The following is a 26098-nucleotide window of genomic DNA, read 5'->3' on the forward strand; positions in this document are numbered from 1 at the left end:
GTACGTCACTCGGCCTAGCGGAAGAAAGCTAGGGGTCTTGCGCGCGTGCTTCGCTTGCTATGGCGGCAGCCGAGAAACCTTTGGAGTTCCATGCCAAGCGGCCCTGGGGCCCGGAGAAAGGGCTAGAAGATTCGGACGAAGACGAAGAGGATGATAACGATGAAACCGAGGATGCGTTCTCTCTTCAGGAGGTGTTGCGGCTCGGAGGCACCAAGGTAATGGCCTCGGGCTCCCAAAGAAAGGAAACAGGCGCGTGGAGGGGTCGCGAGTGGAATTGTCCCGCGAGTGGCGGGTCAAGTGGCCCAGCAGTCCCTGAGCTGCGGAGCGGGAGGGCGTCGCAGACTCAGATTCCAGCTTCGAAATGTACTCTGTGCGTTTCCTGCACTTCTTTCCCGTAATATTGCAAGAAAAATGTCGTTTAGCATTGAACTTTTTTTTGCCGTGTCTTTTCTTAAAATGTAGGTGATCTTTTGTTTTTATTGACGTAGTAGTATATAAATGACACTCCATCAGATCGGAGAGGACTGTTTGTTGTTCCGACCTCTTGACATCCGTGTTTGGGATCCCACTGGTGTTAGAATTTTAACTTAAGTACACACACGTGCTCACTTTACGCTCAAGAATCTTTCTGCCCTCTTGGAATTTACATATTAATGAAACAATAACCAAACTTTGGAATACACAGTACATCAAACGCTGAGTATGACGAAAGCTAAAACGAGGAAGGATAATGAGTGGGAAAGGGCGTTACAGTTTTAACTTAGGTGACTGAGGAATCCACCACTGAGGTGTTTGAGCAGAAAACTGGAGGGAAGAAAGGAGTGAGCCCTTTGGTTTTGTTGTCCCAGGAACAGTAGAATAGTGCAGCTGAGGTCAAGTGAGGTGAGAGAAGAGCGGTAAGAAATGAGGGCAGAGACATAAGAGGGTGGAATTATGCTCCCATTTTATGGGAAACCTTTAGAAGATTTGGAGTAAGTATGTGACAGTTTGGCTTTGTATTAATTGTTTTGAGGGTAGACTTTTCTGGGCAGTGTGGGAGGGGGCGGAGTGGGGTCAGCGATTAGAGGCAGGAGAAATGCAGTTTTCCTGGGCAGACTGACAGTTTGGTCTGCACTTGGGTTACATTTTACAGGAGGAAGTGCATAATGAAAGGTCTTCTTTCTCACTTTAATCTCTAGCCATGCAGTTTCTTCAGGAAGCAATCATTTAGTGTCTTTCAAACAAATACACACACCCCTGCATGTGTTATTTTTTACACAAAAGGTATAGTATATCTATACCATTTTAGATCTTTTTCCTACTGTTTCAGAGATGCTTCCATATCAGTATATAAAGTTCTGTCATTGGTTTTATGTCAGCATAAATCATTATCTTAATTTGTCTAACCAGCCATTTATTGTGAATATTTGTCAGTCTTTTCCTATTTTAAATAATGCTTCGGTAAATAGCCTTGAATATGTATATCTTTCCCCCCATTAGTAAGTGGATGTATATACACCTAAACTTATAGGAATGGAACTGCTGAGTCAATATGTCAGGTATTTTGATTGAAGTTGGCAAATTGCTTTCCATAAAGAAGTTCCATAGACCATATGGGAAAGTGCTTTTTTTCCTTCACCCTCTCCCCAGCACCACCTGTCTTAGTATCATCTATGCTTGTCTGATGTGTTTAAAAATGGATATATCATTGTGATTTTAATTTGGACTTCTTTAAATGTGAGTGAGGTTAGGCATCTTTTCATTTTTTTAAGGAACCTCTTTTTTGTTTATATACTTGCACATCTTTCTGTTGGATTGTCACTTCCTTAACTGATGAATAGGAACTTTTATGTTAAATATTAAGCCAGATTACTTTGATATGAGTTGCCAGTTACTGTTTTTTTCCAACTTATCTTCTGATTTTTGTATATGTTTTGTGTGTATGAGAGAATGGTAAATTTATCTATTCTATCCATATCGGACCTGAGTTTTATGTCATATTTAGAATTTTTCCCTACTTTTTTTTTTGTTGTTGTTGTGTTTTCTCCTGTTTTACTCTGTGGTTTTGTTTTTCACATTTAATTTTTTTTTTTTGGCTGTGCCACTTGACCTGCAGGGTCTTAGTTCCCTGACCAGGGTTTGAACCTTAGCCCAAGGCAGTGAAAGCGCAGAGTCCTAACCACTGGACTGCCAGAGAATTCCCTTTGCACTTAAATCTTTGCTTTATCAAGTACTTTGGGTGTGGAAGGGAGCCCAGGCAATACTAAGATAACTCAATTTCATGGATAATTGATTTCAGCAATATAAATATCATTAACTTTTGAAGTTTTAATTAAACTTAGATTTGTAATTTATTTTTCACTTTTCATATGTTTCTATGCAGCAAGATTATCTTATGTTGGCTGCTTTGGATGAGAATGAGGAAGTTGTAGATGGAGGCAAAAAAGGAGCAATTGATGATCTTCAGCAAGGTGAACTGGAAACATTTATTCAGAATCTTAGTCTGGCCAAGTACACAAAAGCTTTCTTAATTAAAGAAGATCAACCAGCTAAAAAAGAAGATGCCAGCAAGAAGGAAGCAAGAGTATCTAAAGTAGATAGTAAAAAGCAAAAAGCAGCAGAAAGTGAAAGTAAGGTGAAAAATAAGAAGAGGCCAGAACAGCATTCTGATGAGAACAACAGTGCCATAACAAAAGCAAAGAAAGATAAGCAACAGGACATCTTTGAATTTTTTGAGAGACAGACATTGTTACTTAAGTCTGGCGGCAAATGGTATGATCTGGAGTATAGCAATGAATATTGTTTGGAACCCCAGCCTCGGGATGTTGTGTCTAAGTACAAAGCCTTGGCTCAGAAGCTGTATGAACATGAAATCAATTTATTCAAAAATAAGACGAATAACCAAAAGGGAGCCTCTTCTGCCTGGATGAAGGCAATTGTATCATCAGGGACTCTAGGTGACAGAATGGCAGCCATGATTCTTCTAATTCAGGATGATGCTATTCATACACTCCAGTTTGTGGAAACTCTCGTGAACCTTGTTAAAAAGAAGGGCAGCAAACAGCAGTGCCTCATGGCTTTGGATACTTTCAAAGAGTTACTCATTACAGACCTTTTGCCAGATAATCGAAAGCTACGGGTTTTCAGCCAGCATCCTTTCAACAAACTAGAGCAGTTGTCCAGTGGCAACAGGGACTCCAGAGACAGAAGACTCATATTATGGTATTTTGAACACCAGCTGAAACACTTAGTGGCTGAATTTGTGCAAGTCTTAGAAACTTTAAGTCATGATTCATTAGTAGCCACCAAAACTCGAGCCCTCATGGTGGCTCACGAGCTTCTTTGTAACAAACCTGAGGAAGAAAAGGCCTTTCTTGTGCAGGTGGTAAATAAACTGGGAGATCCTCAGAACAGAATAGCCACCAAAGCCTCCCATCTCTTAGAGACACTGCTTTGTAAACATCCCAACATGAAAGGAGTTGTGTGTGGTGAAGTAGAGAGACTGCTGTTCCGCTCAAATATCAGCTCCAAAGCCCAGTATTATGCAATTTGCTTTTTAAATCAAATGGTCCTCTCTCATGAAGAAAGTGAACTAGCTAACAAATTAATAACTCTTTATTTTTGTTTTTTTCGGACTTGCATCAAGAAAAAAGATATTCAATCAAAAATGCTCAGTGCCCTTTTAACAGGAGTGAATAGGGCATACCCCTATGCCCAGACTGGTGATGACAAAGTGAGGGAGCAGGTTGATACACTTTTCAGAGTGCTGCATGTTGTGAATTTTAATACCAGTGTGCAGGCTTTAATGTTACTCTTCCAAGTCATGAATTCTCAGCAGACAATATCAGATCGATATTATGCAGCATTATATCGGTAAGTACTTAGCATTGTAATACGTGAATGAGAATGTGGTATACTGCAGTGCCTGTCTGGGGGGCAGTAGAAAGAAAGTAGGGTTTTTGGCACCCCTCAGTAACTTGCTCTTCACCAGCTTTTGAGTCACTTAATCTTTAGTTCCCTGTTGGGCATCTATGTTAATATGCTTTGAATATATCATTTATTATTTTTTTGTTTTGAGAAGTCCCCATCCTTGATCCTGTATTTCTTTCCTCCTGTCCTTCACACTGCCATTTAGTTGTTCATTCAACAAGAATTTTTTGAGTGTCAGCTATGTGCTGGGTACTATTCAAGAACTCAGGATATAGCACAATAAATAAATTTCCCACCTCTAAAACACTTTCATTCCTGTTGGGGAAGACAAATAAATGGTAAACAAAGTTTTTACATAGGAAGGTTGAGGAGGAGCATTGTGGTTTGGGAATATTTTTTAAAATATTAGTATTAAGATTTTGGTACTAGAATTACTGAATTTGCAACTGTCCTGCAATGCACCCATTCAGGGCAGATACTTTGAAGTTTGTATACTTGGCAACTATTGAAGTACAACAAACTATGTATTTCTAATTCATTTTTCTAATTTTACATACATACTGCTTGCAATAATATAGTGGTTAATATCTTAGATCTAAGCCTAGATTTGAGTCCTATAGTTTATCCAAAGGACAAATTGCTTTAATTTTCATTAAAGCCCTATTGGTAAACATGATTGATCCCATTGTACTGTGCTTTTATTTGTCTGTAAAATGAAAAGGAAAGCACCTATCTCATAGGGTTTTTAATGAAGATTATGAAACTTCGCCACAGCTACACAGCTAAACAATGATAGAACTGAGGTTTTAATAAGATTAATGACTTAATATACTTTTTAATTAATTTATTGAAGGCTAATTGCTTTACAGGATAGTGTTGGTTTCTGCCAAATGTCAACATGAATCAGCCATAGTGAGTTCATGTATTTGTAAACCCAAGTAATTGTCAGTGTATGCTGTGCTTTTAACACAGCCCAGCACATGGTTCAGTGCTCTGTAAGTGCTGGCTGCTATCATTATTACCCATTTACAATTCTTCAATTTAATCCTTTTACGAGCTCTCAGGTCTGTGAGGTGCAATAATTTGTGCAAGGTCACACAGACAGCATGAGGTCAACTTAGGTGGCAAATCCAGGCTTAGTGACTTGGAGTTCATGGTGTTTCATGGTACTGATTGGGCTGATAGATTTTTTAAAAAACTCAAAATTCTTTCCACAATTCTTAAGAGACTAAGTACTCTAGCCCTAATTCCCTGGTGGTCCAGTGGTTTCGTCTTAGCACTTTCACTGCTGTGGCCCAAGTTCAACCTCTGGTTGGAGAATTAGGATCCTGTAAGCCATGAGGCACAGCCAAAAATGAAAAATTAAAAAAAAAATTTAAGTAATCCTTAATTTTTTAGTTTGGAAGGACTTCCAAGGCTGAAAGTGTAGAAGTTTCAGGGCTAGGTTCTTTAGCAACTTTTGAGGGTCATAAGAATTTCTAGTTTTTGGAAAGTTTGAAATCTATTGGAAGACATTTTTCTAATATCAATTTAACATCTTAGTGTTGCACGCAGGGGTCTAAAGTCTGAGGAATGCATTCAACACAGGGGTCTAATATGTCTGAGGAGTGCATTCTTAAACTCTTCAAATTATTGCTTGCCAAGAGATCTCACAGATGGATTACTTCAAAGGCCTTTTAAGGTTTTTAAAGTATTTATTTTCTCTTGATTTTATTAAAAATACTTGAAATAAAAATTTCCTGCTATTAATTGAGGCATAAAAGAAATGAAATAATTTGGTTTACAAAAACAAATTTATCAAAACCTTCAGTAACATACTCTGTCAAATGGTGGAAACACATCTGTGTAAATTCTCAAATATTTCTATTGATGTGTAATGGAACGTATTAAAAATGAGTGGCAGAATGAAAAAAAAATTTTTTTTAATAAAAATGAGTGGCAGAATGGATGGAAGTGTTGAAAAATTAAAATGAGAAAAAAGTGGAATATCAGAGTTTATTTGGGGAATTCTCAGGCAGTCCAGTGATGGGACTCTGAACTTCCACTCCAGGTTCCATTCCCGGTCAGGGAAGTACCCACATGCCATGTGGTACAGCCAAAATAAAAAATTATTTGAATAACATTGACTATCTCAGAATATCACCAATAGGTACTAGAATTGTGGAGCTGACAAAATGGGGAAAACTAGATAGGTGAAGAATACGAAAATATGCTTCACAAGGTCAAATGTTTTCTTTTGTAGTGTTAGTAAAAAAAATAAAAGTGCTTAGAACAAAAGGGATGATTCTGCTGTTGGAGTGGATATCTGGAGGATTGTGTTTATCCTGGGTTTTCTAATGTCTGGGGGTCCAGACCAATTGGAGCATCTCTAGGATTCAACAAACAGGATAAAAAGAGAATTTAAAAGTTACATGAGATAATAGTTCAGTAGCCTGTCAAAGAGAGATGGGGGGGTGGGGGGGTGGTGCCGGAAGGACAAATAATAGCTATAGTAAAGGGTCAAGTATTTGAAAGGCTGTAGAAGTATACTTAGGTTACTTTGTTGTGTAACCAATTTATTGACCCATAAAATTGTATGTTTAAAGCACTGAGTGAAGATTTGATACATGTATACATTGTGATGTTTACCATCTTCAAGTTCATTAACACCTCCATTACTTCATGTAGTTACATAGTTACTCCTTGGAGGGGTTAGAGTGCTAAAGATCTATTCTAGGCAAATCTCAAGTCTACAGTAAGGTATCATTAAATATTCACCATGAAGCTGGACGTTTACACCCTTTGACCAACATCTCCCTATTCCCTGCTCCCCACCTACTACCACTGGCAGCTACCAGTCTTTTCTCTGTTTTCTATGAATTTGATATTTTGTTTTTTTAAGATTCTATTTATCCATGAAATCAGAGTAGTTGCCTTTCTGACTTACTTCATTAGGCATAATGCTCTCCAGGTTTATACATGTCACAAGTGGGACTTCTTTCTCATGGCTGAATAATAATCCATTGTGTGTATATAACATATCTTCTTCATCCATTCATCTGCTAACACACACACAGGTTGTTTCCATACTTCAGCTGTTGTGAATAATACAGTGAACGTGGGAGTGCAGATATCCCTTGACAGACGATTTCATTTCCTTTGGTATATGCCCAGAAACGGAGTTGCTGGGTTATATGGTAATTCTGTTTTTAATTTGATGAGGATCTGCCTTATGGCTTTCCATAATGGTTGTGCCAATTTATATTCCTACCACCAGTGTATATGGATTCCATTCTTTCCATGTCCTTTTCAGTGTTATCTCTTGCCTTTTTTATAATAGCCATCCTAACAGTGTGAGTTGGTATCTCAATGTGGTTTTGATTACTCTGATGGTTAGTGGTGGTGAGCACCTGTTTCATGTACCTTTTGGCCATTTGTATTTCTTCTTTGGAAAAATGTCTATTCAGATCCTTTGCCCATTTTTTAGTTGGATTTTTTGGGAGATTTTTGCTGTTAAATTATATGAGGTTCCTTACATGTTTTTTTATATTAACCCTTTATCAGAGATTGGATCTTCATGGTAGCTCAGATGGTAATGAATCGGCCTGCAATGCAGAGCCCTGGGTTTGATCCCTGAGTCACGAGGATCCTCTGGAGAAGGGAATGGCAATCCACTCCAGTATGCTTGCCTGGAGAATCCCATAGACAGAGGAGCCTGGCAGGCTGTAGTCCATTGGGTTGCAAAGAGCTGGGCACGACTGAGCAACTGAACTGAACTGAACTGAGCAACTAACACTACTGCTTTATCAGTTACATGGTTTGCAAATATTTCCTCCCATTCCATAGGTTGCCTTTTCACTTTGTTGATGGTTTGTTTCGTTTGTTGTGAAGAAGTGTTTGATGTGGTCCCACTGGTTTATTTTTGCTCTTGTTACTTGTGTTGCATCAGAAGGCGATAGTAAAATTAATAGTTAGAAATTAAACATTAGATTTCAGCTGTGGATAAAGAAGGTGCTCGTTTTCTGGCAAAAATGAGTTGTCTGACATTGGATTGTATTCCTAGTGAGAGACTGAGCAATCTGCGGTTACAAGGTATATTGAACATCCACTTAGCATATCATGAACCATTTGTTCATTCAACATTCTAGTGCTTATTAAGTGCAAGGCACTAGGGTGACAGCAGTGAATAACAGGCACAGTCCCTGTTTCATTGGACTTTGAGGGGTAAAAAGAAAGGCAACAAAACATGTTAAACTATAAAGAACATAAACATGGGACCAAGAATAATGAAGGAATCTATGAATGTGCAGACAGTTGGAGAAAAGCATTCTGGACAGAGAGAATAGTGTGTATAGCAAGGAGTTATACAGTTAGTACATTCAAAGGGAGTCACACGGTTCAGTTTTCCACTACACACGTATGGTCTTCACCCGAACTGTGTGGAGGCAGCCTCGGTCACCCAGCTAGTCGGTAGTGATGCAAGGATAAGAACCCTGGTCTAGTCCACTGCTTTCAAAGGGCAGTTTTCATTGTTTGGTTTTGGATTAGCCTTCCATGAACAGATCTGTATCTATATGAAAGTTATACTGTTAGGGAGGTGCCCTGTTGGTCTAGAGAATGGAAAACCATTTGGAAAAGAAAAAAGAAACCCAAAAAAAGTTTCCTCCTCCTGTGGATTTTTTTCCCTCTGGTACTATCATCATTCTTCCTGTTCTGGTTATTCACTTCCACCTTACTTCTTAGGACAGAAATGATCTCTTGTTCTAGAATAAGTGGGAAGGCTATCCCTAAGATGATATTTGTTAGTTGCTGGGTTTGGGGATGTTTTATAAATAAACATGTGCTCTTGTTTCTCTTTTGCAGGAAGATGCTGGATCCGGGGTTGATGTTGTGTTCTAAGCAAGCCATGTTTCTTAACCTTGTCTACAAGTCTCTGAAAGCTGACATCGTGTTGCGGAGGGTGAAGGCTTTTGTGAAGAGGTTACTTCAAGTCACTTGTGAACAGATGCCACCATTTATATGTGGAGCTTTGTATCTTGTATCTGAGATCCTCAAAGCAAAACCAGGTTTAAGAAGTCAACTGGATGATCATCCGGTATACTTTACAACTGCTTTTTAAATCCAGTGGGTTCTGAACTATATTTGGTATTTTTCTTTGCTTTGATGACAGTAACATACTCAGTTCCTTGGAGCATGTGAGTCCTGGAATCAGACTGACCTGAATTTTAGTCCCTGGTGTGAAGTCAGCTCGGTGGGCATATTGCTTGACCCTTTACTGGTAATAAACTGCCATAAAGTGGGATTCTGTGATGCTGTGAAAGACGGATGGCAGGAGGAGAAGGGGGCAACAGAGGATAAGATGGTTAGATTGCCTCACTGACTCAATGGACATGAGTTTAACCAAGCTCTGGGAGATAATGAAGGACAGGGAAGCTTGGCATGCTGCAGTCAGTGGGGTTGCAGAGTGTTGGACAGGACTTAGCCACTGAACAACAGCAGCATGAAAGATTTAGAACTAGCAGATCTCTTAAACCTGTCTCCTCAGTTGTGAAATGGACATAATATCACCTGCCTTATAAGTTGTTTGTTTATAACAAGTCAAAAATTTGAGGGCTGAATGCTTTCAAAGTCTCATGGATTCTTGATTCAAAGCTTTATTCCATTTAGCAATAAGAATATGGTCTCTCATCTAAATTTCATTTTTGGAACTTTCATGTTTCATCAGAATTGCAGTAAGTGAGTCTTCTTCAAAACCACCTCACATAATTGAATATGGACTTCCAGTTGATTAAACCAGATTCATTAAACCATTTTTTTAGGAGTCTGATGAGGAAGAAAATTTTATTGACATAGCAGATGATGAAGAAGCAGAAAAATTCACTGATGTAGATAAAGAAACAGAAACAGATACCGTGAAAAAAGTTGAGACGGAAGAAACTGAGTCTGAAAGTCATGTGGGAAGCAAAAAGGTAGAGTCTGCTTCTTGGGTGCACTTTGATAACTTAAAAGGTGAGTTGCTAAAATCTTTAAAGTTTTCTCTTGAATCTTTGGATTCCCTTTTGATCTTAATAGAAATTAATATTATGTACTTTAGAAGTTCTCAATATTGTTTTCTTTTAGATGGGAGCTCTCATCACTAGGTATATTTAGGTCTTAGAACTAAAATTTTTAACATAATGAATCATTAATTTACTTATGAATCGTACTACAGATAATAAGTAGCTTACTCAGTAATGAATCTGCCTGCAATGCAGGAGACCCAGGTTTGATTCCTGAGTTGGGGAGATCCCCTGGAGAAGGAAATGGCAACCCACCCTAGTATTCTTGCCTGGAGAATCCCATAGAAAGAGGAGCCTGGCAGACTACAGTCCATAGGGTTGCAGGAGTCGGACACAACTTAGCATCTAAACTACAGATAATAAGTACACATTTTTAAATAATTTAAATCTTAGAAATTAAAGCAAATACCTTTTAGAGTTGTGAAGATTTAGTGAGAAAACTGTGGTCATGTTAAATGCACAGTAGATCTCTCTTTCTTCAGCTGTAAATGTAGTCAGTTTATACCTTTGAATGAGTTTAGTTTCTTGATCTTTATCTGTACATGTAAAGGCTTCCTACATGGAACATATATGAAAAAAACACATGTATATACAACAGTTTGACTTATAAACAACAGTATTTGTTACATATTATGAAGTATAATTGGAGAAAGAAATGGCAACCCACTCCAGTATTCTTGCCTGGAGAGTCCCATGGACAAAGGAGCCTGGCAGGCTACAGTTCATGGGGTCGCAAAGAATTGGACACGACTGAGCGACTAACACACACATGAAGTATAAAACTTGTGGTTATTTTGTCTGAGCATCATATTTACCCTCTGTAGTTCCTTAAAGAAGTGTTTGAGAGTTGAAAACTCTTTGGTATATTGGGTTGGCCAAAAAGTTCCTTTGAGTTTTTCCATGAAATGTTGCAGAAAAGGTGGAAGGAACCTTTTGGCCAACTCAAATAGAAACTTAGGAGTTCCATACACACATCAATAGAATTGAATCTATTAATAGAATATTAGAGCCAAAAGAAATTGTAGAAATGCAGCCTCTTCATTTAAGGCTAAAAGAAAAGCACACTAGCCTTGAGGATCAAGAAAGGTGCCACTGTTTACAATAGCTAGGACATGGAAGCAACCTAGATGTCCATCGGCAAATGAATGGATAAGGAAGTATTAACAATGGAGTATTACTCAGCTATAAAAAAAGAACACATTTGACTCAGTTCTAATGAGGTGGATGAAACTGAAACCTATTGTACAGAGTGACAGAAGTCAGAGAGAGAAACACCAATACAGTGTATTAACACATATATATGGAATTTAGAAAGATGCTAACAATGACCCTATATGCAAAGCAGCAAAAGAGACATAGATGTGAAGAACAGACTTTTAGACTACGTGGGACAAGGCAAGGGTGGGATGATTTGAGAGAATAGCATTGAAACATGTATATTACCGTATGTAAAATAGATGACCAGTACAAGTTTGATGCATGAAACGGTACTCAAAGCCAGTGCTCTGGGACAACCCAGAGGGATGGGGTTGGGAGGGGGGTTCAGCATGTGCATGAACACATGTGCATGGGGGCACGTGCACCCATGGCTGGTTTGTCAATGTGTAACAGAAACCACCACAAGATTGTAAAGTAATTATCCTTCAATTAAAACACATATTTTTAAAAGTTGCCAGACCTATTTCTTCAAACTTGTGGAACTCTTGGTCAGAGTAGTTCACCTGTCTGAACCTTAGTTAGCCTGTAAAGTGTACAAGAAAAGTATGGTAGCCACCAGGAAAGTTGTTTTTTAAAGAATCCATCAGAGGGCTAACCAGGGAATAATCCTTTAGAAGGGTGATGAGTATGTGCGTTGTGAAGCAGACAGTTCCTTCTGTGTTCTCAAGGTTCCTTGTAAGTTTTGTAATGCAGAGTTGCTGAAAACATGAAGAAGATAGTATGACACCTGTTCCAAGTGAGACTGACTTCTAGGCATTAATTAATGACGAGTAGTCACTGCACTGGAGAAGGCAATGGCACCCCACTCCAGTACTCTTGCCTGGAAAATCCCATGGACGGAGGAGCCTGGTGGGCTGCAGTCCATGGGGTTGCTAAGAATCGGACATGACTGAGCAACTTCACTTTCACTTTTCACTTTCATGCTTTGGAGAAGGAAATGGCAACCCACTCCAGTGTTCTTGCCTGGAGAATCCCAGGGGCGGGGGAGCCTGGTGGGCTGCCGTCTACGGGGTCACACAGAGTCGGACACGACTGAAGTGACTTAGCAGCAGCAGCAGCATTCACTGCACTGTAAAGTTCCAAAAGAATTCAGACCTGTTTCATCTTCAGGTCCTTTGTCATCTTAACACTTAGGATCTAATTGACCTAAAATAAATGGGAAGGGGAGCTTTTAGTAGTGGGATCAACATGCTGCCTGGTTTATTCAAAAGCAGATGCTACCTTAGTTCTGGTGGGCTTGGAGTTTTTGATCCAGGTAGAATGCCCAGTTAACGAAGAGTGCTGTCGCTGACAGCATTAATCCTGGTGGGTTAGTGACCTCTTGGGCTAGGACTAGAGCATTTGAGAAATACTCTTATTTTTGTTCACAGGTGGCAAAAAGTTAAACACATATGATCCATTCAGTAGAAACCCTTTGTACTGTGGAGCTGAAAATACAAGTCTTTGGGAACTCAAAAAGGTAAAGTGATTCCAAATTGTCTCTTAATTCATCTCTGCCATATGTTTGCCCCCATGGATTTAATAGTTTCTTTTCCATTTTTCTTGTAAGTGATAAATAGAGGAGGTATTTAGAAATTAGTCAGCATAAGCAATTTGAAGTATGTCACCTGGCTGTAATGCCTTATAACCCATATTTCTGTTGCCTGTAATAAACATTAAATTTATACATTTTTGCATTCACATGTAGAAAATCTTAAATAATGTGCGTGCAAAATAAGGATATTATTCATGGCTATAAATAAATTTTGCTTCCGTTAGTATGCTGTTGTATATAATGGCTCTGTAAAATGGATACATTTTGCTGTATGCATTGGATACCTCAGGGCTTCCCTCGTGGCTTGGTGGTGAACCCGCCTGCCAATGCAAGAGATACGGGTCCAGTCCCTGGGCTGGGAAGATTCCATGGACAGAGGAGAGTGGCGGGCTACAGTCCATGGGATCACAAAGAGTTGGACACGACTTAGCAACCATATTAACAGCAGTTGGATATCTCTGAAAAAATTTGTGGTAGTAGAACTGTTTGCAAGCGAAGTTACCTTGTACATGTGTTAAGAGGAACTCATTTCTAATAACCTTTCTGGAGTTTGACCTTTCTGGAGTTTTGCTGATGCACTTGTCTTCCTAGGCAGACTCCTGTGGGTCCCTGACACCTTATTAGCGAATCTGTAAGGTCACAACTACTTTGAAAGTGATACCAAGATACTATTTGCCTTTGTCACTATTGATGAGGCACTGGTGGTATTAAAGAAATGATGGCTAAACTGCTGGTGACTTTAGCAGAAATAAATGCAGTAGTACCAAGCTGTGCTGATGGCCATTGTATTCTTCATTGCATATACTTGAAAGAGAGGAGGAAAGCCAGTATCACATAAGTATGATGAAGCAAGGAAAGTTGTTGATTTTATTATTTTAACCCCAGAATACCTAAATTTGAGAGTTTTCTCACATCTCAAGGAAAAGCGCCTGTATAATTGTTGGAAATGCAGCTAGCTACTTTTTTCATGAAAGACTGGTTGACAGGCTGGTCATTCACACTTTTGTATTTGGGAGATATTTTCTTGAAAATGACTGAAGTAAATCTTTTACTTCAAATGAAACAGCTGACAGTATCTGTTGTCAATGATGAAATTCAAGCTTTGGTTAAAATTTTAGAACTCCTATAACCACCATCTTAAGCTTAACAGTTTCTTGGTATCTTTTCTAATGAAATCCGTGGTGATACTGTGGTTTTTGTGATGTTTAATTAAATGTCACCAACATTTTGAAGAATTGCATAATTCACAAAATCAGTATTTTATAAATGAGCAGTGCACAGTGTTAAAGTCAAGCATGGATAAAGATTCATTCACTGTAGACCAGTTAGTTTTAAGTAGAAAATACCAAAAGTTGATAGAGTTTCAGACTCCATGTTGCAGCTCATCTTTGGTATAGTATCAAAGGAAAAAAATCCACATTTATGTGAAAGACTATTGGTTAATCCCCCATTTTTTCCAACTATATCTCTGTGTGAGGCCAAATTTCCTAAACACATTTCAACTAAAATAACATGGAATACAGCAGTAGATATGAGAATCTGCTGTCTTCTCTTAAACCAGATATTAGATTTGCAATGCTGTAAAATAATGCTACTCTTACCACTAATGTTTGTTTTGAAAAAGTTATTTTTCATTCTATGTTATTATATTAATATGTAATAGGTTTATTATTAATTTTAAATGAACTATAAGTGTTCAGATTTTTTTCTGTTGTAATTTCTTATTTTTTTATTTTTTTAATCTGTTGTAATTTCTAATAAAGTATCGGTAGATATATCCCACTTAAATCACAGAAGCTCTTGAGGTCCTTGATTTTTAAGTATACAAAGTGTTCCTGAGACCAGAATTTTGAGAATCACTCTTCTGATATATTGGCTTCAGTTTCAATTTGGGGGATTTTCTTAAATAACCTGCAGTTTTTGTAGGAGTTGACCTTATCTCACATATTTCTTTCCAGCTATCTGAGCATTTTCATCCTTCTGTGGCCCTTTTCGCAAAGACTATTCTTCAGGTAAGTCTCAAATATTCAGAAAACAAGAAATTAAAGAAAATAAGTAATCCTGTTTGAAGTAGTCAGTAACTGGTCAGTGTTTTCTCTACTAGATAGAATTGTGTGTGTTTTTTTGCTGTTATAAAGGAGCAATGACTTGTTTGATAAAGAGCAACAGATAATTCTTCCCACTCTGAGATGAGTGGAAATACATGGATATTATAGAACCACAACAGTTATTTATTATATCCTGATTATTTATTGCTCCTGGAGAAAGGGGACCCTCCCCTTTGCCTTTTGCCATGTTTGTCACTCAGCATTTGATTCCTGGTTAATGGTTAGATGACCTACAGTATTAATACTGTTCGCCTATTCATATCAGCAGTGCATTATAGAATATGTATGAGTGTGCGCTTAATTTCTTCAAGGAAAGAGTAATGTTCATGAGAGAGATATTTGAAGGGTATCTCATTGCACATTTGTGCCTTTGAAGCAATGTAGTAGATGCTTGTGTTTTTCTTGTTTCTTCTCTAAGTATGTGTCTGTGAGTATGTTAAGTTAAGTAGGTTAAGTTCTTAATTCCCTCCCCTCATCTTTCAGGGAAATTACATTGAGTATTCGGGGGATCCACTGCAGGATTTCACACTAATGAGGTTCTTGGATCGATTTGTATATCGAAATCCAAAGCCACATAAAGGCAAAGGTAAACTTCTGTTTGATAAACGTCTCAGTTTTCACTGTTGATATTTGATAAACAACATGAACATATATAATTAGGTTTTACATTACACTGTCTTGATTTTACATTTCAGAAAACACAGACAGTGTTGTGATGCAGCCAAAAAGAAAACATTTTATGAAGGATATTCGTAGTCTTGCTGGTAAGTATAAAGCCTTGGACACTTCAAACTGACAGCAGTACAAGTTAGTAGCACACAGGGTGTGTTATTCTTTGCTCTGCTTATCAGGATAAAACCTAAGCATCAGAGATATTATCCATCTTTGTGTTCAAGAATGTATACATTTTCAAGTTTACTTAACAAAACATTGCAAAACATTTCAAACGTATCCGAAGTATATACACAAGTGGTATGAGGGACCCTCCCCCCACCACCCCACCCGACCTCCATAACCATCACCCATCTTTTAACAATTAACATTTTGCTATTCTTGTATCATCCATAGGTAAAGCTATAGCTCTGTCACTGACATCAACCCCACCCCCCATATATAATTATCTTTTATAGTTCAGACCATCTTAAGCTCTCTAATATGGGCTTGGCAGAATAGCTACAACAGAGTTTTGTCACTGAGCGTTATTTTAAAGTGATTTCTATGGGTATTTAGTACTCATCCTATGAATCTGATTCTCTTTGTATTCATAGCAGACATTTATTTACATACTAGATCCCAGTTCCTTTTTGTTCAGAGTCTAAGATGCAGTTACAACTTATAAATCATTTAATTTTAATTGACTTATCTCACAGAAGTCCAGAGACATAAAAAGACTTACCCAAAGTTAGAGTTGGAATTGGAGAAGCCAAATACCCTTTTTAGTCAAAATGATTCTGAAAATTTTTATGCTGATGAGGAAACAGTAAAAGTGATTATTAATTTTTTTTCTCTTGAAGTTTGGATCCTGGGTGCAGCTGGAGGACAAGAGAACTGTGCTTTTTCACTGTGATCCACTGTTGGCTACAAATGATTGTAGCCGATTAAATTTCAGATGTTGGGTTTCCTCCACACAGACTTTTCCAGACTGTCCTTCACATTATAAGACGCCTTCTTTCCAACTTCCTTACATTTTGAGACTTTAGAACTTATAGGTATTCTCTACTTAGTCTTAAAAGCTTGAGGAACATAAAAATAATTAGTTAAATTTTTTAACTTGTTTTCCTAGTTAACAGTAAGGAGTTCCTTGCAAAAGAAGAAAGCCAAATACCAGTAGATGAAGTGTTTTTCTACAGGTAATATATGTAATGTACTGGTTCATTTGAAGAGCTGTTAAATTTAAATTTTTTAGATTCCATAAATGCTTTGTTAACGTAGGCCTGTCTTAGACAAATTGAAGGATATGTCAATCCATTTTTGTTAGGAGAGTTTAGAAATGTTCAGTTTGCTAAATGTTAAGATATCTAAATGAAACTAAAACAAGTAAATTTAAGGGTTTTGTTCTTTTAACAATTTAGCACACATTTTAAGAATCTTGTGAAATTTAATCTTCAGTTTCTTTTTAGTATAATAGTTTTCTTAGAGGCTTAAATCTGTATCAATCTAATATAATGATAAATAACTCATATTTATTTGTCTAAATCATGGCTCTAAGTAGAATTAGCAAAATTCATTGCACTACTCTGGAGATAGGGCTTCCCAGGTGGTGCTAGTGGTAGAGAACCCGCCTGCCAGTGCCAGAGACGTAAGAGACACAGGTTCTAGCCCTGGGATGGGAAGATCCCCTGGAGGAGGGCATGGCAACCCACTCCAGTATTCTTGCCTGGCGAATCCCATGGACAGAGGAGCCTGGAGGGCTATAGTCCATAGGCTCGCAAAGAGTCATACATGAATGAAGTGACTTTTTGCACTATGGAGATAAGTCCTAAACCTACTATTAAGAGTATTACTACTAATGCCTTGTAATAATAGTAAAGGAACTGTTATCTCATCTGGGTGATTGGTTAATTTGGTTTGATTTGATTTGCTTCTTAAAAACATTTTGTGTAAAGAATTTTGAGGGTATGATCCTATTGGCAGAATGCTAAGTTTCATTATACCTGATAGAAGAATAGGTTGAACTGATAAAATATTGAGATTAGAGGTCATTTCTAACATTAGAATACTTGTACCGTTTAGTGTTGATACTAAAACCACCTTTTACTGTGCCATTTAATTAAGGTGACTTACGGTGTTTTCATGAAGAACCAAGCCTAAATCACTGAAATTTATTATCCTTCACATTTCAAAAGTTTCCAACTGTTTTGAATTTAAAACTTTCTATAATACAAATTTTAGTCATTTATATGCCAGCTCAATTGAAAGCTTTTACACTTGTTAGTGGCATTGACCGTAAGTCTTTTGATGATCGTATAACAGGCCCTTTGATAAAATCATCAAATACCAATGTATAACATGCATTTTATTTTAGGTATTATAAAAAAGTTACTACTGTTAAAGTGAAACAAAAACGGAATGAAGATGAAGAAAGTATAGAAGATGTGGACGATGAGGAATTTGAAAGGATGATTGGTAATTTGTTTACCTTTATAATCCACAGAGCTTGAAAATTGTTATTGAAATTTAGACGGAAGCAAAAATTGGGAAATTATTAAAGTTTACGTTGAGCTCACTTATTGCATATTACATTACACTTACTAAAAATAAGCACTTAAAACAGTTCTAATGGAGTAAAAAGGACGCTAAATACTCTTATTTGACATTTTCCCTCACTGCATAAAAGAGCTGTAGAAAGAAGGTAAAATTAACCAGAACCCATTTAGTTTGGGGATTTAATTAAGGCCAGCATAGAACATCGATTTGTGTAGATTAATAAAATAGCAGCAGTGTCAGATGTATATCATCTTGGTGTTTACTTATCACAAACAACAGTCATATGTGTTGATTTTGGTATAAGACGTGTCAAGTTTGTTATTTCTCGATGTATCTCACAATTTATATATTGCTTTCTGGCAGACACATTTGAAGATGATAATTGTTTCACCTCTGGAAAGGATGACCTTGATTTCGCTAGGTAATATGCGTTTCTTAAATTTTTTTTTTAAACTGTTTTTTCCCAGCATTTCTCAAATTCTTGTCTTTTAGAACAGTGGAGCACAGGACCATGTGTTATATAGGAGAAAAGTATTGAATTTTGGGAAATAAATATAGTACTTTCATTTTGGGACTTTTATAATGCTTGTTAGTATGTTAAATAAAGGCTCTGAGCTGTCTGTAACTCTCCTTTGAATTCTGTTAATAGCCTAACACCTTGCTGGTCACCAGAAAGAAAACAGAAACTTTACTTTAGAAAACAAGAGTCCTTGTTTACTTTACAAATTGTTATTTTTCTTCAGCAACATGAAGAAGAAGGCAAAAGGAGCTAAGGATGACTCAGAAGATGAAGATTCAGAAGATGACGACCTTGATAATTTGGATGATGATGAAGTTTCCTTAGGAAGTATGAATGAAGAATTCGCTGAAATTGAGGAAGATGGAGGAACATTCATGGATGTGTTAGATGATGAGAATGAGGGCATTTCAGGTAAACCTTTAAACAGACTTTCTGCCTCAGTAGAGGCTAGTTTTTCTCCTAAAGGTTTTTTAATATTGTATTCAGATTTATACTCAAATCAGCCAGAAATTTAAAGATCTTCCCGTCTCCCTTGACACTGGAGTTTTGGGGTTTTTAAGCAGCTGAGTTCTGTTTTGGACTTCTATTTAATCAATATCAAGGCTGTTTATGCTATTCCTCTTGACCTGTCATGTTATACTGCCTTTTAAAAATACTGGAGTGGTCGTTTGCAAGAATGTTACAGTTAATCTATATTCATCATAGTGTTCTGCAGCAGTTTTTTTAAATTGCTTAGTAACAACAGGGTTTTTGTTTGGAAACAGAACTTGATGATGAAGTCAGACTCAAAGTCAATAATAAGAAAAACAAGAGAAAAGGTGCAAATGATTTTGACTTTGCTGGGTCATTTCAAGGTAAGAAAATGTATTTAGTCTCTTAAACCTAAGCACTGCATGTGAAAGCTATTGTTCATTATCATTTTGGGAAATTAACTGTTCTATTGGGTAATAAGTTTTATGAATTTTTAATAAATTATTGGTTTTCACATCCTCCAATTATTTTCTTTTGTGAATTCACTCCTCTCATTTAAGTACCTCTGGATCATCTTTTCATGAATGTTTAAACCTTCAATAATAATGTAAGCCCGGGATTTTCATAGACACCTGTTGCATTTTTCCTTTTATCAGCTCTTACCTTCCCACCTGATCCATCTATTTAAAAACCCATGCTCTTTATTAACATCGTTTTCTTTTTTTAATGAGAGCTGCCATGACAAATGATTCTGATCTCAAAAATATGTAAAATGAGAGTTTTTATTTCTTAACTTGTTCTCTAATATTTTTTAAAGTATATTCTAGCAGATTGTGCCTTTTAGTGTAATACTTCTGCGATACTAATAAAAGGAAAACACTATATCAGGTGATAATATTATTTGATAAAACTGTAGAAAGCACTATAATAAATACAAATATTTTATTCCTTAATTTGTGGATAAATTCACACATACCTACCTTTAAAAAAACAAAAACTTTGACTATAGTGCCTCTTTATTTCTGCTTACTAGTACTATGGTACATTTGACCCTTAAATAACATGAGTTTAAACTGAATGGGTCCGTTGGTACAAGGATTTTTTTCCCCGCAATAAACACATACCGCAGTGCTACATCATCCTTGGTCGGTTGAATCTGAGGATGCGGAAGGCTGACTGTTGAGGTATATTCCTGTTTTTGGCTGCACAGAGGTTGGTGTCCTTAACCTACACGTTTTTCAAGGGTCAGCCATAAATGCTAATGAATAAAAATAGATCTGCAAAGTTTAAAATGCTTGACAATATTTTGTTAAAATAATACAAAACTTTTTGATAGTAAATATTAACAACAACTCTGAGTGGGTAGTAGTCCCTCAGAGACGTTGATCCCTACAAAGTTTAAATACTGCTAGCATCACAGTTCTCTTAGATTTACCTAATGCATATTTACATCATAATGTGTTACCATTCAAATTTTGTCTTTCATTGAATGATAGGTCACACTTTTAATAATAGCATATGCCCATAAGGCAGTTTTCCTCAAAATCTCTCAGAAAAGATATGTTGCTTTAAATCCTACTGAGCCTGTTGTATTAAAAGATGCTCTCCCATTGACCTTATTTTTAATAAAGTGCCATTTCAGAAGATATTAGCCTGAAAAGACATCAAATCTCAGTGGATAATATTTTGGATACAGATTAAATGATATGTGACAGAATTGATTTTTTTTAAAAAAGAAACAAAGGGATTTAAAAAGGAAAGAAGCAAACAGATGAATTGATGAGGGTGGGGGAATTCACCCTACACTTGCTAATGTTGGCTAGTCTAAGAATAAACAAATCTTTTTTAAAAGAACAGACTTGAAGGAAGCAGCACAGCAGAAGTACTTGCTAATTGAAGCTTTAGATATATGCCTGTAGGTGAATGAAAACCCAGACCTTTCCTGATACTATACTAGTAGAAGTTTTAGCTTAGGAGAAAAATAGCATTATGCACAATTCTGAAATAATACACATTTCACCTTGGAAGATGAAATGCTCTAGAAACTTCTATCAAAAATGGCTCTGGTATATGCATACAGAGACACGTACATGACTGTTCGTAGCAGCAGTATTCATAATGGCCAAAAAGTAGGAACCACCAAATGTCTGTTGAATGTACAAGCAAAAAATAGAAGCAGCCCATATAATATCGTTCAGCAATAAAATGGCATGAAATATTGATACTTGCTGTAAGGTGAATGAGCCTCAAAAATGTTTTGCTGGGAATTTCCTGGCGGTCCAGTAGTTAGGACTCCAGGCTTTCACTACCAGGGGCCTGGATTCAATCCCTGGTCGGGAAGCTACCACAAGCCACGCAGCACAGCCAGGAAAAAAAAAGTTATGCTAAGTAAAAGGCCAGTCACTAAGAACCACATGATCCTATTTACATGAAATAGCCAGAAAAAGCGAAGCCTTCCATGGAAGGGAGCATGTGACTGCAAATGGGCACCAGGGATTTTTTAAGTGGCTGTTAGTACCAGAAACATTGATAACAGAGTTTGAATATTGTTTCAGGTAAAGTGAAAATGGGTAAAAGCAATACTTTTAGTTAGTATAGTTTGAGATAATTATTTTAAATGTGAGTTAAAATGTAATAAAAAATATTACTGAACTCATTTAGAAAACAGACTCACAGACATAGAAAACAAACTTGTGGTTACCAAAGAGGAAAGAAGGGGGGATAAATAAGAAACAAGGTCCTACTGTATATAGCACAGAGTACTGTATATTCAATAGCTTGTAATAAACTATAATGGAAATGAAAAATGTAACAAATATTAAAAATGTTTTATTTATTATTCTGTTTTGAAAGGTTTATATATTTAGAATTATAGGGGAGGTTTTTTTAAGAACCACTTTATTTCAAGTAGTAAACAAAACTAGTTATAACACAATAAACAAACCCTCCATCACTTCTTCACAGTTACTCCAAGGAACAAAACGTCTGACTTAGAATTTACAGTTAACCTTAAATATTGAAAATACATCCTTGTCAATTTCAGAATTTTAATCTTGCCTGATACTTTGAAATCAAACTTTGATTGATGGTCAAATCTGAAAGACAAGAAGACACTATTGTCACCTGAACAGTTCTATTAGGATATTAAGTTATAAAAAAATACTGTATACTAACTCAAGTTATTTTACTGTCTTTAAATGCCAGCTGCCTAATGATGCTCATAGAAGATAATTATAATTGTGTGTTTTAAGCCAAATAAATATATATTAACAAAACTACATTGAAGATCTTATTTCTACAAAATTATTGGATTTACAATTTAATAATGTAGGCTTATACTTTTTTTAGGACCGAGAAAAAAAAAGAGACGAGACTTTGATGACTCCAACTTATTTGTATCTGCTGAAGAGGTAAGGCTAATGTGTTGTTTTAAGCACTTAGCTGTTCTGCATTGTTTTTTGTGTTTTCTAATAAATGTATTCCCCGCCCCACCCCACCCCCACTCTTCTTTTTAAGTTTGGCCACCTATTGGATGAAAATATGGGATCCAAGTTTGATAACATTGGTATGAATGCCATGGCTAACAAAGATAATGCAAGTAAGTAACTTGAATTTTTATTGAGGTTTTAAAATAGTCCTAAGTTATAATTTCTAAAGATCTAAATATTTTTAGAGGACCTTTTGATAGTAAGAAGGGAAAAATAATTCCTTACAACCTGGAAGGAATGACTTTTTCACTTCTTAAAAATACACTACAGCAAAAAAGACTATAGCCTACAAAAACTACTTTTTTTTTTTTTAATGGAGGCAGGCTATTTTTATATAGTATAAATTTGCTAAGTAACACCTTTTAATTATTTCTGATATTGATAGTTAACTGGCTACTCTTCTTTCACCAGTAAGTGTTCAGGGAAAAGAAAACAGAGCATTTGTTCCTTTCCTGTCCTGGTTGTTTATTTGTAAGTAAATCTTTGATGATAAATACAGAAGGAAAGCAACAGACAAGCAGGGGTTTGTGGAGCAGATGGGAAGTGACTGCAGGCCATGGCAGACTGGAAGCTCCGGTCACTCAGGATGTTCTTTGGAGCCCCCAAGAATCTAGTGTGCTCATCTTTCTTCTTCCCCCTCAAAGGTCTCAAACAGCTTAGATGGGAGGCTGAACGTGATGACTGGTTACACAACAGAGATGTGAAGAGCATCATCAAGAGGAAGAAAAATTTCAGAAAGAGGCCAAAAACCACTCAAAAAATTAAAAAGCAAAGAAAATGAGTGTTTTCTAAATAAATTACAAAGTAAAATTCCACTTACTCCTAATTTTTATTGCTCAGCCATTTTTCTTGATCTTGCTCTCTGATTCCATACATTCCAGAGTGTTCAATGGATTTGTAATAAACTATAAATGAAAATAGCTGTCATTTATAAAATCATGTAAAAGTGTTAAAATTAAACTATACTGAAAAAAATCCAGCTGTTCCCCCTTATTTCTGCACAGTAAGATGAAAAAGATACATATGTTGTGTGTAAGCTCCAGCATCTCTAATCTCTACTAATCCTTGTAATGAACACTGTTAACTAAGCATTACTTTATACCAGATACTGTTTGAAGTAATTACATAATGTTAACTTTTTTAATCCTTATAACAATTCATGAGATGGGCATTATTACCTCTACTTGATGGAGAAAGAAAAAGCTCCAAGAAAGTAGCAAACCAGACATGAGTTTTGTGTTTTAAGCAGTGATTTGATTCCCATCACCCTCAGGTAAGTCTCATTCCAAAGTCTACATTCCTAACCCATTGGAAGAAGAATTCAGCCCATCACTGGGAAACTGACATCAAAAAATTAAAAAGTGATTTAACCCTTAATTGGTCATAAATGATTTATAAAGGTTACCTGAAAATTTTGCTTTGTACACACAAATTTTACTTACGGAAAAACATACCTTCTAAGATGAAGGGGAATTTTTTGCTCATTGTATGCCTGAAATCTAATGGAAAAAAAAAGTCTTAAAATTAGGCATGATTAGAAATTCACTGTGTTAACATGTGGAGCCGTAATTTAGTGCTAGCCTTAGGGTCTATAAGATAGGAATCCTATAAATTAGAGAAACTATCTTTTTAAAATAGGGTCAAAACTGCACTTATAGGTAATCTTCTGTTGTTATTTTGGAGTTTTTAAGATTTGACCTATATATATGATGTAATTTATTTCAAAACAGTATTTAAAAAGCAGATTTTCAGTGTTAATGTGAAATTCCCTTGTGTAATTTTATGAACTGTTTTATGAATGCCATTTTACCTTGCTAGAGAAAGAAATAAGACTGTACTACACCCAATTTTTGAAGTTGACCTTAAACCTTATTTTGCTTTTAAATACCATTTGTATGTTTTCTTTTATACCCTTACATCCTTTAAGATCAATGACAAGTTAAAGATGGCCACCACCCCAGGACGACTATCCCCTGCTTTAGAGAAAGGGAAAGTAACACTTCCTGATTTTTAAAAGTTGAGGGCTCTAATAAGAAATTTCCCCCACAAAATGTCAAAGCACTTTCAGTGATGGCCAGTGGCATGAGAAAGGCTGTTAGTGCCTAATACTGAAGAAGAGGAGAACTCTCTAACATGAGCAACTGGTTACTTGGCAGTTCAGCTATGCTACTTGTTTCCTCAGTTTGTCAATGAGGTGTAATGGACAGGCTGGATTTTTTCCATCTGTACTCCCAAACTAAGCCAGACCAAGGACACCTACTCTATGCTTCCCATTAGGAAAATCCATGGAAGTATGAAACATTTTCTTTAGGCTACAAACATTTAACTGTTGGTGGTGGGGGAGAAGTAAGTCATTTATTCTATAACACCAATAATTAACACCTAGCTTCTTCCCCTTGTGCCCATAAAATGCCTCATACATTGACTCTGAGGAAGCAGTTTCTCCAAAAAAGCCATTTAACCTAAAATATGTTAGTGAACTGTACACCCCCCTAAAAAGCACTGTAATTTCTGAATTATGATTACCTTGGCTTGTGTTCATCTTATTAAACAAAAAATATGCTCCAAAAACGCCCATAAGTTCAGCTACTAGCACTCCTTTAAAGATCTTCTTTGCCAGTGGACCCTTAGAACGGGACATCCTAAGTTTAACAAATAAATGTAAACCTGAGTAAACACAGTCAAACTTAGTAACACTGAACTTCAGTACATTTCAATAGTTTGAGTGATTACATAGGAATAAAACCCCAAAGTTAGTGTATCCAAGTTGTATTAGACATGTCTCACTTCCTAGTTTTCAATCTCCACGCCTAAGGTGCACAGTGAACCAAAGACATGATTAGAGAAAGCAGAGAGGAGACAAAATCAAAGGCATTGCAAAAACTAACAATTTATGAACCAAGATTTTTAAGCTGCCTAAGAATACAGAATGGTGGGAGATGGGGTCAATCATTTTAGCTGAACTAGGAATTAAGATATGTTCTAATGAGTATGATATGTGGAGTTCTTCATGAAGTAGCCTACAAAAGCAAGATTATTCTGTAAGGTTATATCAATACATGTTTTATAGCTGGAAGTTTTCATTTATGTAATATATTGAAGTGTGTGCCATAGTTCATAGCATTTTATATAAAGATGAGCAATAAACTGGTTCTTGCTGCTAAGGAGTTGCTATTCCAAGTTTTTTCAAACTAGTCACATCACCCAGAAGCCTTTAAAATGCACCTTCTTTGTTGACTTCCCTGGCAGTCCAGTGGTTAAGGCTCCATGCTTCCAGTGCAGGGGAAGCAGGTTCAATAACTGGTTGGGAAACTAAGATACCACAAGGCAAAGCCGAAAAAAAAAAACAGCATATTCTCGGGCCTCAACGGGCAATTCCCCAATCCCGAATCTGATTCAGCAAGTCTAGAGTTGGCAGCCCGTAATCTGCCCTTTTACAGACAACTCCGAGTGGCTTTTATACAAGAGGCTCCTGGAGCGCGTGAGGGGAAACACTGACCAGGATCACCCACTAAGTGGCAAGACTAGGCTTCAACTCTTGATTAAGGCCCATCAGAAGAAACAGCTTGAACCTTTATCCTCTTTCACGAAGATAAAAGCTAACA

The 26098-nt window shown here is 36.7% G+C and overlaps 2 protein-coding genes across 7 annotated transcripts in view; one reads left to right on the top strand and one right to left on the bottom strand.

Annotated features, from left to right (window-relative positions):
- Positions 1 to 16: 16 nt before the first annotated feature.
- Positions 17 to 25657, top strand: CEBPZ (CCAAT enhancer binding protein zeta). Its single transcript, XM_004006020.5, has 16 exons — positions 17 to 215; positions 2363 to 3852; positions 8752 to 8983; positions 9708 to 9897; positions 12536 to 12624; positions 14658 to 14711; positions 15291 to 15393; positions 15503 to 15571; positions 16591 to 16657; positions 17833 to 17933; positions 18378 to 18435; positions 18758 to 18945; positions 19299 to 19388; positions 22354 to 22415; positions 22522 to 22603; positions 23138 to 25657. The coding sequence occupies exons 1-16, from the start codon at positions 60 to 62 to the stop codon at positions 23272 to 23274; spliced, it is 3168 nt and encodes a 1055-aa protein (XP_004006069.4). The 5' UTR covers positions 17 to 59; the 3' UTR covers positions 23275 to 25657.
- CEBPZOS (CEBPZ opposite strand) overlaps positions 21815 to 26098 on the bottom strand; it is a 37048-nt gene continuing 32764 nt past the window's right edge. For 4 of the 6 annotated variants that reach the window (XM_060412265.1, XM_042246272.1, XM_042246274.1 and 1 more), the window contains 4 exons: positions 25020 to 25135; positions 23948 to 23992; positions 23314 to 23398; positions 21815 to 22100 (listed from right to left, as the gene is read on the bottom strand). In XM_060412265.1, coding sequence (XP_060268248.1) covers positions 23316 to 23398; positions 23948 to 23992; positions 25020 to 25134 — 243 coding nt within the window. In that variant the 5' untranslated portion in view covers position 25135 and the 3' untranslated portion in view covers positions 21815 to 22100; positions 23314 to 23315. Of the gene's footprint in view, positions 22101 to 22933; positions 23175 to 23313; positions 23399 to 23947; positions 23993 to 25019; positions 25136 to 26098 lie in introns of those variants that run through there. The other 2 variants (XM_042246273.2, XM_060412264.1) reach the window with 1 other exon arrangement.

Source organism: Ovis aries, chromosome 3, assembly GCF_016772045.2.
Source record: "Ovis aries strain OAR_USU_Benz2616 breed Rambouillet chromosome 3, ARS-UI_Ramb_v3.0, whole genome shotgun sequence".
Classification (NCBI taxonomy): Eukaryota; Metazoa; Chordata; class Mammalia; order Artiodactyla; family Bovidae; genus Ovis; species Ovis aries.

What these genes read in the sequence shown, in the direction of transcription:
- CEBPZ (XM_004006020.5), top strand. Translation starts at nt 60, where the DNA reads ATGGCGGCAGCCGAGAAACCTTTGGAGTTCCATGCCAAGCGGCCCTGG. An exon ending in TATTATGCAGCATTATATCG is followed by an intron (nt 3,853 to 8,751) that starts GTAAGTACTTAG and finishes TCTCTTTTGCAG; the next exon opens with GAAGATGCTGGATCCGGGGT. An exon ending in CTTTGCTGGGTCATTTCAAG is followed by an intron (nt 19,389 to 22,353) that starts GTAAGAAAATGT and finishes TACTTTTTTTAG; the next exon opens with GACCGAGAAAAAAAAAGAGA.